This window comes from Rhincodon typus, chromosome 22 (genome assembly GCF_021869965.1).
Source record: "Rhincodon typus isolate 14 chromosome 22, sRhiTyp1.1, whole genome shotgun sequence".
NCBI classification, from domain to species: domain Eukaryota; kingdom Metazoa; phylum Chordata; class Chondrichthyes; order Orectolobiformes; family Rhincodontidae; genus Rhincodon; species Rhincodon typus.
Genome location: NC_063353.1, coordinates 1,686,475 through 1,703,027, shown reverse-complemented (window position 1 = coordinate 1,703,027; position 16,553 = coordinate 1,686,475). Strand labels below are relative to the sequence as shown.

At 39.6% G+C, this 16,553-nt stretch overlaps 1 protein-coding gene across 1 annotated transcript in view; it reads left to right on the top strand.

Moving 5' to 3' along the window:
• LOC109929702 (cilia- and flagella-associated protein 54) overlaps nucleotides 1-16,553 on the top strand; it is a 160,714-nt gene that overhangs the window by 51,568 nt on the left and 92,593 nt on the right. The window contains exons 8-10 of the mRNA XM_048610552.1: nucleotides 3,137-3,306; nucleotides 4,768-4,888; nucleotides 13,575-13,725. Of these exons, the coding sequence (XP_048466509.1) occupies nucleotides 3,137-3,306; nucleotides 4,768-4,888; nucleotides 13,575-13,725 (442 nt within the window). The remainder of the gene's footprint in view (nucleotides 1-3,136; nucleotides 3,307-4,767; nucleotides 4,889-13,574; nucleotides 13,726-16,553) is intronic.

The window sequence follows — 16,553 nt, the reverse complement described above, 5'->3', positions numbered from 1 at the left end:
ATTCAGCATCAGAGAGCGGAAGGTTGGGAGGGATGGTGAATATCCAACAGGGGTTGGGAGAAGGGATGGAGTCAGAGGGGAAGGTTCCAGAAAGCCATGGGTATCTCTGAGCTGTTGCATCTTGTGGGCCTTGATGCCTGAAAGGAAAAGAAAAAGTTGCTTGTTAGCACGACGAATGTGCCAGAGGATGAAGTGGAACTGCGGAGTGGTGCAATCCTGAGCCAGTGTGTTTCGGTGCTGTTGGAAAGAAGAGTCAAAAATGTGCACGTGATGCTGCATGGCACAGAGTGTGGATTTCAGGCTGCAGTGAGAGCAGCTATCTGTGGAACGTTGAACATCCTGGAGATATCTGTGATCCTGCGAGGATTCAAAACATGAGAGATGAAACTTCAGTTGCAATCCACGTGGAGTGAGTCTGAGCCAGAGGCAGTCACTAAGGAATGTGATATAGCTGTGGAAATGAGTTTTAGCAAATACCTAGTCAAACATCAGGAGTGACAATGAAATTAACGTTGATGGACAAGAAGAAAGATTGGAACAAAAATCCTGTTGGAAAGGGGAGCAGAAGGTGGGCATGCCTAGAAGAGATGTGGCAGTGAGTTAAATATTAAATAAAAACCGAAAGAACTGCAGATGCTGTAAATCAGGAACAAAAGCAGAAGTTACTGGAAAAGCTCAGCAGGCCTGGCAGCACCTGTGAAGAAAAAGTCAGAGTTAACGTTTCAGGTCTGGTGACCCTTCCTCAGAACTGGGTTATTGGGATAACTCAGTTATCCTGGGGAAGTTCAGCAGGAACTTGGTCAGATCTTGGTCAGCACTCTGGTGCCTGGGATCTCCAGCCACATTGAGGATTTCATTGCCGATTGCAAGAATTGTGTCATCCACAATCTACAGTATCAAGATCCAATGAAACTTACACATTCCCCATCAATCCATGGAAATATAATGTCATGGATTTCCTTGTTTTTGATGGGACCGTTAACTTATAGATTCATCTCATTCTAGAGTTCTGGTGAGCAGGAAGCTGAAGACTCAGTTCTCTTCTCATCAAGAAATTTGACTCTATATTTAAGTGTACAGGACTGTCAAGGAACAGTCCTACCATACATAACAGGCCACACATAACCATAGAAGAGCCAATTGTTATCACACTTCAGACAGGGACGAGAGAAAATATGTGGATCCTGATGTAAACAGGAAAGGTATAGTCATCCAAGGACCTGCAGACCATATATTGTTGTCTTGAGGAACTGCAGGAGTCCTATCTCATTGGCTTGTGTTCACTGCTGATTGATTAGGATGAATCCAGTGGGGAACTTGATAACATAAGGGGCCTACAGACCTCAGACTATCAGGAAGAGCATCAAAATTAACGGTCTTCCACCCAGCAAACACAATTTGTTCAAGTCTGAAGAGAATGTTTATGCAAGAATTTTGGAATCTCCAGATCACCTGAATTTGTAAAGTCAGAATCTTTGGGATAGGTGGTGTAGTAGTATATGTAATTAAGCATAGAAATGCAGAAAGCTAGAGTAGGAGTTGGCCAGTTGGCCCATTGAGCCTGTTCCATCATTCAATATGATCATTGCTCCTCTATCTCAGTGCTGGTCCTGCTTTCTTCCCATACTTCTTAACGTCTTCAAAATATTTTTAAAAAATTTTCTTGAATATATTCAGAGAATTGGTCTCCACAGTCTTCTGCCTTTTGTCTGAAGGAATCTTTCCTTATCTCAGTCCTAAATTGCCTACCCTATATTCTGAGACTGTGACCCCTGGTTCTAAACTCCCCAGCCCAGGGAAACATCCACCATGCATTTAGACTGTACAGCCCTTTTTATACAGAATTTTATATGTTTCAATCAGTTCTCCTCTCAACTTTTGAAACAAAAGTAATACAGGCCCAATCGAACCAATCTGCCCTCATAGGGCAGTCCTGCCATCCCCAGCATCAGCCTAGTGAACTTTTGCTGCACTCCCACTATGGCAAGTACATCCTTTCTCATGTAGGGAGACCAAAGCTACACACAATGCTCCAGGCATAGTCTCATCAAGGTCCAATATAACTGTGGTAAGCTATCCCTTCTTCTGAACTCCAATCCTCTTACACTGAAGGGCAACATACCATTTGCCTTCCTAATTGCCTGCTGCACCTGCGTGTCTACTTTCATTGACTGGTGTACAAGGATGCTCAGATCCACACTTCCAATATCTCACCATTTAAATAATACTCTTCCTTTCTGTTTTTTTAAGCTAATGTGTATAACTTCACATAATTATATACATAAATGTATAACACTAATAATGATAAAACAGCTTTTGAGGTAATGTTGTATTTTGGGTTCTGAAAGGGAGAAGTTCCATAAGCATCACCCACATTGATGATGGTATATGGTCATCTGGGTAGAACAGTTTACAATCTCAAAGGACTGAAACCTAAAATCTGGTCCTCCTCAAAGTCTTTGTAACAATGTCTATAATATAAATGTAACCTGTAGCTACCTTATTAATATGCAATAACCTGTATCTTGTGAACAGCAAATGACTCTACTAATTAAAGCAAGAAGTGGGTCTCCTCTACAACACCAGACCAAGCAGTTCCTATAGTTTCCCATAGCTGTCTGAGTGCATGTATTATAATAGTTTAAAGTGAATTTAATAGATACTTCCTGTAAGAATGTCAATACGTATATTGACCAATAAAGGGAGGTAGTACTAGCAAACCCATTTGCAGGTTTCTCAACTAAAAAGTTGAAGAAAGAGGAGTTGTTTGATGGTTTCATTTCAAATTTGAATTTGGGCATGGAATGGAGCCCGTTAAGGAAATTCTTGCATTTATCTGCAGATTAAAACATAGCACATGTATCATCTATATAATGGAGGTATGCATTGACTCGGAGGTTCAGTGTGATTACTTTTAAGAGGTGTTTGTTGTGGAAACCAAAGCAGATTTTAGAGCTTGGTCTAGAGGTAACATCATCTATTTGGGTGTATTATTTTTGTCTGTCCTGACGATTACATGTTGAAAAGTTTTAACAGTAGCTTTTTTTTACAACAATACTTTTTAAACATTTTCACATTTTTATTATGCAGTTCTATTGACTTTTTTAATTTAATGATTGATTTTTTAATGTTGCAGAATATCATCTTGGCAGATGTACAAAAGAAGTTAAACATTTTGGTGGACAAACTGAAAAAGGAACATGATCTTATATTTGCCAATCTTGCACCTGCTGAACTAGAGATGGTCATTGATGCTAAATGTCAGGCTGCAGCAGTTGCTTTCCAAAACTTGCAACTAGCATTTAGGTACAGGTCAGCCTTACTTTTGCACTGTTGCAATGGTCATAAAAAACATATTTTCGGTTCATATGATACTTTTTTGCTTTCGTACAGACCCTGGCCCATATCTGAAATATCCTAGATTACAGACCATGTGGTTAGATTCTGCAGGGCCAACCAAACTTCCCCATCTAAAACAGGGAGCCTGGCCACAATCACAGCAGTTGCTCTCACAGCATTTTCCTGCTCAGAGCATTGTTAATTACTTTAAGGTGTGATTTGTGCCTCTATTTTAGAAGGAAGTCCTTCCTTAGAGAGCTGCAGGCCAATCAGATGGCTGGTGGTTTTGTAGTCTCAGCAACTCCGTGTGGGATTGGTGGCCATGGCTGGGAGCACAAGTACTCCAAATTCAGAGCAGCCCAGATAAGTCCAGGGCCAGAGCCTCAGCGAGAGAGGTTGCTGGGCCAGGTTTAAGTGGTGAGGCCTTTAAGTGGCCTAAATAGGCCACCCAATAATGTTTCAGGCATGTTGGAGTGGGGAGAAAGGGCGGGGGATGTGGTATGAGGCCACCTGCTGGATTTTACATACCTCCCTTGTCCTCAGATCCACGAGTGAGGAGGATAAAGTCCAACACATACACACAGCAGCCTTTCTCTGACAGGCAGAATTTCCTTTTGAAGTATTGAGTACTGTTCATATCCTAAATTGTGTGAAAAAAAATGGTGGATAAACAAATTCTATGTAGGGATTGTTAAGGTACTTTTTTTCAAACTGCGACAATTTAGCAGCTTTTAATAGATGAAAATATTCTGAGGCACTTCACAAAGCAAGGTTTGATAGCGAACAATATAAATAGATATTATTTTGTTTTCCTGGCCCCACAACTTGGTTTTCCTCTCCCTAGGGCTGCACTACCTTTCCCACTCAGAATCAGGCCCTCGTGACTGCTAGGAGCTGTTATTTTTTCTCCCTGGTCACTTCCCTCTCTTTCACCTGGTCACTTTCCTGCTTGCCATTGGGTTCAGCTAGTAGACTAACAGGGTCCATGCAGATGAGGCCAACAGTGTGTGTCAGAACTAGTTTACATTCTGTACAGATCTCATGAGAGTTAAGATTGAAACATATGTATATTGAATTCAGGCTACAATAAGGAGATATTTGAACCAGCTGACAAAGAAAATTAGGTTAATTAAATCTACTGTTTACTAATATATTTATTTATGTAATTTAAAAACTGAAACTCAGCAGTGAAGCAAATTCTTACTGTACAACAATAATGTACAAATCAATACGTACAACAGAGAAAGCATTTCCATTCTGAATGTTCGACATCTCAACATTATTTCCTCTCTCCATTTTGCTATTGCTGTCATGAAGCTTATATTTTACATTACACTCTGAAATTATGTATTATAAACAGAATGTTTCCATAAAATGGGACTCAGGTGCCACTTTATGTCATGTATGTCTGTTTGCTATTCTTTCCAGTGCTGCCATTGCATTATCTGCAGTTCAGCTCTTAAAAAGATCCAGAATCTTGATGAATGTTAAACAAAGCAATGTAAAGCCTCCTTCATCAGCGCTCAGAAGTACACCAGTTAAGAACAATGTAAGTTAGGCCGCTATTTATATCAGATTTGTGCATTAATTCCTATTCAAAGCAAATGGTGAAATCTAATGTAAATATTGAAGCAAGCGTTATACTTTGCTTATACTCCTATGAAGCATATTGGAATCTTTTTAACATCAAAGACACCATATCATCGCAACTTGTTTTATAATGAACCCAATTATGACCCCTGAGGGGTGTAGCTTCGATCAGGAAATTTAAGAACAGACCAAAAAAAATGGTAGCAGGAGGAGGTTTTTACGCCAATCAACCTGTACTGCCATTTGAGGAAATCATGATAGGTCTTCTACTTCAACACCGTTTCCTGCACTATTCCTGTATCTTTTGATGTTTTCATTATCTAGAAATCTATCAATCTCTATCTTGAATATGCTCCATGACTAAGCCTCCACAGCTCCCTGGGATAGAGAATTCCAAACCACCATCTTCTGAATGAAGAAATTCCTCTTCATCTCTGTTTTAAATGGTCTGCCTTGATCCTGAGACTTAATCCCCTCGTTCTATAAACCACCTCCCTTGTCCACCCAGGGCAAACATCTTCTCTGTGTCTACCCTGTTGATCCCTGTAAGAATTTTATATCTTTGAATGAGGTCACCTCTTATTCTTCTAATCTCAAAAGAATACAGGCCCAGTCCATTTAGATTTTGCTCATTGGACACTTGCTTTATCCAAGGAATTAATTTGAATTTTCATTCCATCCCACAGATTTCAGTGATCCATGAAGAAAGTCACCCAGGTCTCTTTGGGCATTAACACTTCCCGGGCTCTCTCAATTTAAGAAATACTCTGCATTTCTGTTTACTAACGTGGATAACTTCCACAATTTTCCACATCGCATTCCATCTGCTATGTTATTAGCCACTCACTTAGTCTTTCAAAATCCACTTTGAAGAAGGTCAAAATGATTTTGCTTTCTCGGGGATTCCACTTGACATTCTGTTGAGGGCTGCTTTTTGATTTTTGAAAGCTACATTTTGGTTTTTGGGGAGCACGTTTCATTCTCACTAACTCATCAATTAGACAGATCTGTCACCTAGTAGCAGTAGCTTCTAAATTTGCATTGGAATATTGGATATTTGGACCTATACTCAAGAAGAGTTAGAATAATTTATCAATATCCTCAGTATCAATTCTCCATTAACGTCATAACATGCAAGTAAAGCATTAAACTTTCTAGACACTCCACTATTTAAATTGGTTCAAGACAGCAGACATGAATTAACTATTTACATTCCCACCAGTTCTATGTCATCACGAAACTTAAAGAGGTATTTCATTTGGATTGCACATCAAAATCATTGATATAGATTGTGTATAGCTGGGACCCAAGTATTGATCTTTGTGCTTCCCACTAGTCACACCCTGCCAGCCTGAGAATAATCCATTTATTCCTGTCTGTAAACCAATTCTCAGTCCATGTCAATATTATAGCCCCATCCCATAGATTCTAATTTTTGTTTACTAACCTCTTTTAAAAATCCAAATACACCACTTCGATTAATTTCCCTGTACCTTTTCTATTGGTCACATTCTTACAAGCTCCAAGAAAGCTGGCTGACACACACGATTCTCCTTTAATATGTCTGTGTTAACTCTGCCTAATCCTACTGTTAATTTCAGAGTGTCTTGTTAGCACATATTTTTGTAATAAATTCTAACATTTTCCCTACTGCTGAAGTCAGTCTTTCCCTCCTTTCTTTAAGTAGTAGGGTTAAACTTGCAACCAATCAATTTGCAGGAACCATTTCAAAATCTCTAGACATTTGGAAGACCACCAATGCACTTCTAATCTCTCAGTCTCCTCATTCAGCACTCTGGGATGTAGATCATCAGGTCTGAGGGATTTACCAGCGTTTGACCTATTAATTTCCCCAGTACTACTTTGTACTGCTTGATTTCTTTTGGCTCATCATTCTCACTAGTTCCTTAGTTCTCTAGAGTATCAAGGAAGGAATCCGGGAAGACAGACACTAAGTGTTTTTTATTAAATGTTCCCTGCCATTTTATTAACCTCCACTATGAATAATTAAGATCTGATAGCCATTAAGGAGATATGGCTGTAGGTGGTAAAGATTGGATGTATGACTTTTGAGTTGTGCAGGAAGCTCGGTAAATTGGAGGGGTAGCCCTGTTAATGAAGGAGCGCATTTGTGCATTAGTCAGAGATGACCTTGGTTCAGGAGATCAGGATTTAGAATCAGTTTGGGTGGAGATGAGGAATAGTTAGGGAAAGAGGTTACTAGTGGGAGTGGTTCACATATTGGTGTTTGTGATAAAGGGACTGCTATTAGGGGCAGCACAGTGGTGAGCACTGCTACTTCACAGTGCCAGTGACCTGGGTTAGATCCCATCCTTGGGCAGCTGTCTCTGTGGAGTTTGCACATTCTCCCCATATCTGCGTGGGTTTCTACTGGGTGATCTGGTGTTACAAAGTGGGAGGTCGAACACCTCTGATAATTAAACCAAAACACAAGCCCCCAATATGTTATGGTGGGAGTATAGGTTCCCTTCTAATAATTAAACTCGAAACACCCAGAGAAGCTCACCTCACCTTTATAATCTATTAAAAAGAGTGATTAAATGAAAGAGAATCCCTGCTATTCACTTTACAAGTAACAAGTAACAGTTTATTTAGTTAACCCTAACAGTGAACAAATTAACAGAATTACTAACAAACTGAATAATTCCCCCTTAACTACTAACTATTCCCTAACTGAACTAAATTCTACTGGTATGCTGTTCCAAGGCCTACTTATATAAACCCAAGAAATAAGAAAATAAATTAAAACTTAGTCTTTCAAAGTCTACAAGCCTTTCTGCTGCTGTTCTCAAGTAATAAACACCTTTCTTCTGCTGATCTGGCTGTCAGGGATGTTTTCTCTGTGAAGTCTTCTGTGAGGACTCTTAGCTAAAAGTGCCATGGTACCTTTTATGGATAGATGGTGCTTTCGTACAGAGCTTAGAGATTTCTTGTGAGAGCTAGATACTTTTTTCTCGATGGCGGTTTGCTCTCACACTGACTTTCAAAAGCCCTCTCCATATGTACCTCGGATGACATACCAATTTTCTTAAAATAGCATTGGTCCGAGATTTGTCAAAACCATCAGATATAAATTCAATTGACTTTCAATCGCTAAGTGCTTCATTTAAATTGATTGGCTGATTCCAGCTAGTTGCTAAAACATTAAAACAAGCCTGAGGTTTCCAATCACACAGCCAATTGATACATGTTTCAATTTCAGAACTGGCTGTACATCTTCAGCTACATACAGACACCTTTTTTTCTGTATAAATCTCTAAGCCTTGAAAAGCACTTTACCTCTTAAAGGAACCACGCACTCTTCTCCCTTATCATTTTTTTTACAAACAAATTCTAGCTTCCTGCCTTCCAATTCATGATTACTCTACACAACTTCATAACACCGGTTTCAGCATTTCTGAAGAAGGGTCCAGACCTGAAACGTTGGCTTTCCTGCTCCTATAATGCTGCCTGGCCTGCTGTGTTCCTCCAGCTCCACATCTTGTTATCTCAGACTCCAGCACCGGCAGTTCCTACAACCCCTTCATAACACCAGTTTTGTTCCACAGTCCAAAGATGTGCAGATTAGGTGGAGTGGCCATGCTAATTTGCCCCATGGTGTTCAGGGCCATGCAGACTAGGTAAATTAGCATGGTAAATGTGGAGTTACAAGGATTGTGGGGTGTTGCAGTTGGTCTGGGTGGGATGCTCTTCAGAGGGTTGGTGCAGACTCAATGGGCTGAAAAGCCTCTATCTGTACTGTAGGGATTGTAGGATTCCATAATCGTTGGTGACTTTAATCTATACATAAACTGGAAATTTCAGATTCGCAGTTGTAGCCAGAATGAAGAGCTTATTGAATGTTTTCAAGAGAATTTCTTAGAGTATCACTTTTTGAAAAGAATTAGATTCATACACAGGTATTATGTAATTAGACAGGATTAATTAATGGCTTAGAATAAAGGCACCCTTAGGTAATAGTGGCCCCAATATGATTGAAATTTCCAGTTTGAAAGGGAGAATACTGGGGCTGACTTGTATTTTAGACCTAAATAAGGACATGAATAAATATGGGCAAATGAAAGCTGTACTGATGTGAATGACCATACTAAATTAGGGGAACGATTACTAGAGACACAATGGTAGCCATTTTAAGGGCATACTTCAGAATACTCAGCACAAATATATTCCTACAATAAAGAAAAATTCTAAAGGAAAGACCCACCAACTGTGGTTATCTAAAGGAGTTAGAGAAAGCACCAAACTTATGGAAAAAGCACATAATTGCACAAAGCTGACTGGCAGGTCAAACGATTGGTTAGAATATTAAGAATGACAGAGAATGACTAGAAAATTATTGAGAGGAGGAAGAAATTAGAGTGTGCAAAGAAGCAAGCTAGGCATTTAAGAACAGATAGCAAGAGTTTCTACAGGTATTTAAAAGGGAAAAGAGTAAATCGAGTGAGTGTTTGTCCTTAGTGAGAATGGGGAGTTAGTAGTGGATAATAAGGAGATAGTAGATGATACGAGCACATATTTTGCTTCTGCCCTCGTTGTAGAGGAAACGAAAATCATTCCAGTAATAGTTGTAAATTAGGAAGTGGCTGGGAGAGCGAGGGGAACTTGGTGAGATTTAAAATCGCAGCGAAGTGGTACTGAGTAAACTGGTAGAAATGGATTTCAACCAAGGATCTTAAAAGATATTGTTAAATGAATTTTTGCTGCATTGGTGTTAATTTCCCAAAATTTCCTCATTTCAGGAAAGGTTTCATCAGATCGGAAATCAGAAAATATGACCCCTCTATTCAAAAATGGAGGGAGACAGAAAACAGAAACTATAGGCCAGTTAGTTTGACACCTGTGGGGTCCTGCAAGGTTTGTGCCAGGGCCTTAAGTTTTTACAATTTTCATCAGTGATTCGGATGAGAGGTGCATATTCAGATGACACCAGTGTAGGTAGGAAAGCATGCCCCAGATTTTCCACTGACCAGACATTATGTCAATTGTTATGAGAGGGTAAATGGGAGTTCCGCATACGGGACCCTTTAGAACCCCCATTGTAGCACTCTCCAAAGGAATTGCCCAGAAAATTGAATTTTCCACAGGGCAATTTCTGCTCACCTGGGACCCTTTGAAAGTCTCCAAAAAAATTAGAGACTTCAGATGGTAAAGATTAAATTAAATAAAATAGTTACTCAGGAAAACTTAAGACTACTAAATGCGTAGTCTAACTCCTGAGTAACTATTAAACTGACCCTGTACTTAGCTTACAGAACCCCAACTATACATCTCTCGACCATTTTACATCCTCCTTATGCCCACCCAACAACCTCTGGAGACCTGACATGCCACCCCAGGACATTATAATACCCTTTGCCTCAGGGCCTGACTCCCTTGCTCTAATCCGCATCCAAACCACTCTTCTGTCAAAATTGACTTCTGACCTCCACTGCCACTAGACCTTCCCTAAACACTGCATTACTGGCCCCTTTGCCACCTTGCACCAACTCACTTGACACCTTATTGCCTTCCCGCAGCGTCCTACCCAGCTGGCACCCTAGCACTACCCCAGCTGACATCAAACCTTCTATCAAGCTGGCATTCTACTTACCTGGCAACTTAACCACACCCTTACCCGTCTGGCATCCTACCATCCCAGCACCCTAAAACATTCTTACTTTATGGACTTACCCTTTGACAGCAGCTGTCAAAGTTGCTTTCAGGAGTTTTCAGTTTCAGAATATGGCAGCTGATGCCACGGAAAAATGATATGATGTACCTTCCATTCTGACAGTTGTCTGTTACCAAAAGAACTGTTGGAATGGAAGTACAACTCCACAATCCTAAGGGAGACTCGAGTGGAATCTCATCTCAAATTCGGAGCTCCATTCTTTCAGAAAAAAGGAGCAAAATGGCAATATGCATGAGATTAACAATCTCCAGAATATGCTGTGAAGGAGACATAAAAAGGTTGCAGGCGGATATGGATAGGTTGAGTGAGTGGGCTAAAACCTGGCAGATGGAATACAATGTGGGAAAATGTGAAGTTGTTCAACTTGACAAGAAGAATTAAAAAGCAGACTATTACTTAAGTAGAGAGTGACTTCGGAATTCCTATCTGCAGAAGGATGTAAGTGTTCTTGTGCATGAGCTACAAAAAGTTATTAAACAGGAGCATGTAATCAAGAAAGCTAGTAGGATGCTATCATTTATAATAAGAGAAATTGAACATAAAAGTAAGGATGTTATGCTTCAGTTATATAGGACATTGATGAAGCCACATTTTGAATAATGTGTGAACTTTTAGTGACCTCATCTAAACAAGGAGATCAGTTTATTGGAGACAGTTTGTAGGAGGTTTGCTCAATTGATATCTAGAATGAATGGGTTGTCATGTGAGAATAGGTTGGACAGACTGGGCTTGTTTCCACTGGAGTTTAAAACAGGAAGGGGTGATTTGTTTGCAGTGAATAAGATTCTGAATGGTCTTTTCAAGGAGAACCGTTCCTCTTGTAGATTTGTGTAGAACTATGTGCAACTGTTTTAAAATCAGGGTTTGTCCTTTTAAGACAGAGATGGGAAAACTTTTGCCTCTGAGGGCTGATGCTTTGGAAGTGAGGTCACTGAATATTTTTATTTTTAAGGCAGAGGAAGATCAATTCTTGTCAGGCAAGGAAATTAAAAGTTAGTTGCGGGGTGGGAGTAGTAAATGACAATGTGGAATTTGAAATACAAACAGATCAGCAATGATCTTATTGAATGACAGAGGAGGTTTGAGGAGCTAAGTGGTCTGCTTATGCTCCTAATTCATACATTAGTATGTAAATTGTCCTGTCCATCACTTTAATGGACATATGTTTGCATTTTCCTCTTGACATAGCTATGAAAGTTTTATAGTCCCGTTTTATGATTATCCTTAATTTACATTCATGTTCCATTTTCCCTTTCTTTAACTTCTTGATCCTGCTTTGCTGCATTCAAAAAATTCTCCCAATCTTTGGACTTAGTACACTTTTGGCATATTTGTAGGCTTGTTCCTTTCTTCTGATACAATCTCTAACTTTTCTTGTTACAGTTGAATCTCCTGTTATCTTTTTCCACTTTAAAGGACTGTATATTTGATACAAACCATGTATTAATTATTTAAATACTAGCAATTTGCCTGTCTACTTTCATACCTTAGAATGTACTCCGCAATCTACCACAGCCAACTTGCCCTTTATACCTTTTTAGTATTCTTTGTTTAAGTTTAAGACCCTAGTTTCGATTGAATAACATCATTTTCACATGGCCAAGCTAAAAACACTTACATCCAATGAATGAATAAAAAAAACTATTCCCTGCATTAACACCGCTGTTTGGTGGCCTATTAACAACTCTACTACCCTTGGCTATTTCTTTGCTCCACCTAAATTGATTCGACATTAGATTTAAGCTTTTCTCTCAGTAATATACTAATCCCATCCTATTAACAGAACTACTGCACTTCCTTTTATTTTCTGCTTATTTTTCCTAAATGTTGAATACACTTGAATATTCAGTTCTTTCAGCATTGCTCACCATTCAGTCATATCTCTCGTAATAGCATTGGGATCGTACTTGTTTACTTCCATGTGTGCATTGTCATTCAGATCAAGTACCTTTTAATTTTGCCTTTTAAACATAAGTTATGAATTTGAGAATAGGTATCTCTGCATTAAAACAAAACTTTAAAGCATTTTATCAATCAGATTTTGCAACAAAATGCTAGTACATGTCCACTATTGTCCTCCACTTCTCTACAGCAGATGATTGACAATTGTTATTTATATATTCCATAGAATCCCTACAGTGTGGACCATCAGTCCAGCAAGTCCACACAACCCTCTTAGGAGCATCCCGCCCAGACTCACCCCTGTACCCTATCACTCTAACCCTGCACCTCCCAATGGCTAATCTACCTAACCTACACGTCCTCAGACACTACAGGTAATTTAGCATGACCAATCCACCTAACCTGCACGTCTTTGGAATGTGGGAGGAAGCTGGAGCACCCAGAGGAAACCTACGCAGACATGGGGAGAATGTGCAAACTCCACATGGTCGCCCGAGGCTGGAATTGAACCCCGGTCACTGGCGCCGTGAGGCAGCAGTGCTAACCACTGAGCAACCGTGCTGCCTCAATAACATATTGAAATATGTCTGATGCTAAAGTAATGAAGTAAAACAAAATACTGGAGAAATTTAGCAGATCTGACAGATTCTATAGAGAGGGAAACAGAGTTAACATATGACTGTTCTTTGGAACTTCAAGTGGTAGCACGGAAGAACCATATTGGACTGAAAATATTAACTCTATTTCTATCTCCACAGAGGCTGCCAGACTTGCTGAGTTTCTCCAGCACTTTTTATTCTTTTAGATCTCCAGCATCCATAGTACTTTGCTTCTACTTACTGAAGTTGTGAAGTCTTTGCTCAATATAGCTTGCAAATTTTAAGTCCCATTGTCAACTTTCTTATTGGAGCTGTTTGATTTTTGAATTTCTGCTCACTTGATTGGGGTATATGTTTTTACACAGTTTTCATCTGATGCTGTCCTAGTTGAGTTGGTTCAAAGCAACCTTAAAATGCTTTTACATTATGTAATGGAAAATGCTTTTTCTCAGCCAACTGAAGACCAGACTAATAAAAATCTCTATCAAGACCCTTACAACATGGAAGCACGTGGACGCTTGAATCTGAATCTTTGGTTGAAATGTCGGCTAGTTATGGTGACTGCCTTGATTGCTCAAGTATACGGCATTAGGCTAAGTAAAGGTATTTTGTTTTCAGTTTCTATTTTCCCTGACTCTTGCTTTTTAGTTATCTTTTTTGCTTTATTTCTTGGTCCTTCCAAACATTTTTTTTTAGAAACCATGTTCCTATTTTTTTTTCAGAACTTACACTCTTATTGTTTCCAGGCAAGCAGTTTGTAAAAGACTCATCATATTTACAATCACTTCACTGTTAAACTGTTAAAATACAGCGGGCTCTGTGACTCCCAGTTTTAAACATTTTAACTTTCAAAAATGATGCTCAAGATGCATGAATATAATTCCAAGGCATGCTGGGAAACATTTTTGTAAAATTGTTCAGCATGTGTACTCTTAATGACCATACAGAACAGGCAGATTATGACATCAATTAGTGTACAATGCTGAATTGACACCAGTACTGTTCATTTTGAAATGCCATGCTTCACTCATGCCAAACTAAACACGTGTTCAATAGTAGGAATGATGGACTTACTCCATACCCACCCAAAAAGTGCTATTTAAAGGGATCATTTACTACTTAACTAGTTGCTGAATTATTCCTTCTGATCACTACTGCATTTGTATACATTTTTGAAGACCTCCTTTAATTGTCTTAAGTTGCAATAAGCTGCTAAGTTTGACTGGTGAACTATATTTTAATTGATTCAAAAGTCTAAAACAAGACAAGGACCACATTGCAAGATTTAAGATCAAGGTGACTATGACTCTGGCTCCCTCCCAGCTGCTATAGGAGTTAAAAGCAGCATCTTTCAGTTCGCAGTGCAGTGCTGCATAAGGAAGATCATAAGGCTCTCTGCACACATGGTATCATCTCATTTACTCTTGCCAGAAACCAGCAGACTGTCTGATCATGAACGTTTGCACAGATGTCACTCACTGCATTCTCATTCCTATGCATGTATCTCATGTCAGCTCTTTCAGTTTCTCAAATTAAAGTGACTTTACTTACTCAATGTGTAGCTATTATGTCACAACAGCAGCATACCATTCAGAATGCAGGAGTGATGATTCCTTCAGGCCTTTGTACCAGTAGCACTGGGCTCCAGACAGCACATCAAAGGCTGCCTATTGGTCATAACTTCAACCTGGAATCCATTTACACAACAAATTACGTTCATTTTATGCCTCTGATGCAATAAAACATCCCAAAGTGTTTTATGGGTGTGGTATAAAACTAAGTCTGAAACTGAGCCACATAAAGAGATTTTAGAGCACATGACCAAAAACTTGCTCAAGGTGATAGGTTGAACAACCATCTTAAAGGAGGAAAATAATGCAGCGTGGTGGAAGGGTTAAGAGAGGGAATTCCAGAGAATGAAAACTGAAATTGTTGAAAATATATCAGAATTCCAGAGATTGTGGCCTAGGCAACTGAAAACACGATACTGACAGTGGAGCAACTAAAATCTGCAATCTGCAAAAGGCGAGAATTGGAGGAGTACAGATATCTTGAGGGTTGTGAGGCTGGAGGAGATTTCACAGATAGGGAAGGACCTCTGAGGGACTTGGATGGATTTGACAACGAAGATGAGAATTTTAAAATTGAGTTGGTGTTTAACAAGGAATCAAGCAAGGGGAGGTTGGGTTAATCACGCTTGGGATAAGTTAGAACATGGGGAGCAGAGTTTTGGATGATCTGATATTTATGGAAGGTAAAATTTGGGAGGTCAGCCAGGATTGCGTAGGCTAATGAAGTCATTTGATAATAATAGAATACATTAGAATTTCAACATGTGGCCAGCAAGATATAAATTATCAGTGCCTGGGCCTCAGCAACGTCTTTCTTTGCTTCCCATAGCAGCCTGGGATACAACTCATCAGCCCCTGGGGATTTATGCACCTTCATGCCTGGTAAAACATCTAATACTCCACCTTTGGGACCTCACCATTGCGACTGAAATCCCCAACCTCACCCACATCCTCTGGCTCAATGCTCAGATTGCCCCTTTGTTCTCAAATAGCCCCACTGTTTCCCACGTAATCCTCTTATTTATAAAATCTACTTATAAAATGTCTTGGGGTTTTCCTTAACCTATCTGCCAAAGATATTTTGTGGATGCTCTTTGCCCTCTTAATTTTTTTTAGGCAACCACCTGTGGTATCTAATACTTTTTGAAGGGCCTCCCTTACTTTTAATGTGTTGAACCTGACATATGCTTCCTTCTTTTTCTTTATCAAACTCTTGATAAGCCTTGACATCCAGAGTTCCTGTCCTTCCCCTTCACTCTTAGAGGAACATGTTGCACTGAACTCTCACTATACTACTTATTAAAGACTCCCACTTTCCAAACATAGACTTACTTGTGAGTAGCTGTTCCTCGTCTATGTTTGCCACATCCTGTCTAATGATGTTGAAATTGGCCTCCCCCCCAATTCTGACACTCAACTTCTGCACTTTGAACACTGACACTTCAACTACTTGACCAGCTTCATTCCCTAGGATGGGTTCTAGCACTGACCATCTCTCGTAGAACTATCTATGTATTGATACAGAAAGATCACTTTAAAAATTCCAGCCCATATAATCCTTTCACACCAAGGCAATCTCAATTTATGACAGCAAAGTTGAATCCCCTACAACTATAACCGTATTTGTCTCATACCTTTCTGTGACTTGCTACATTTCTGCTCCTCTATCTCCTTCTTGCGAGGCCTGTAGTATACCTTCAGCAAAGTAATCGCCCTTTTTTCTTTGTAAGCTCTACCCAGATGGCCTCATTTGAAGATCTTTCTAGGATGTCCTTCCTATTACTGCAATGATGGTTTCCCAAGAGAGATGCTCCCATCTCTCTTACATTCCACCACCCCACTCCCTGCCATCCTGCCTGA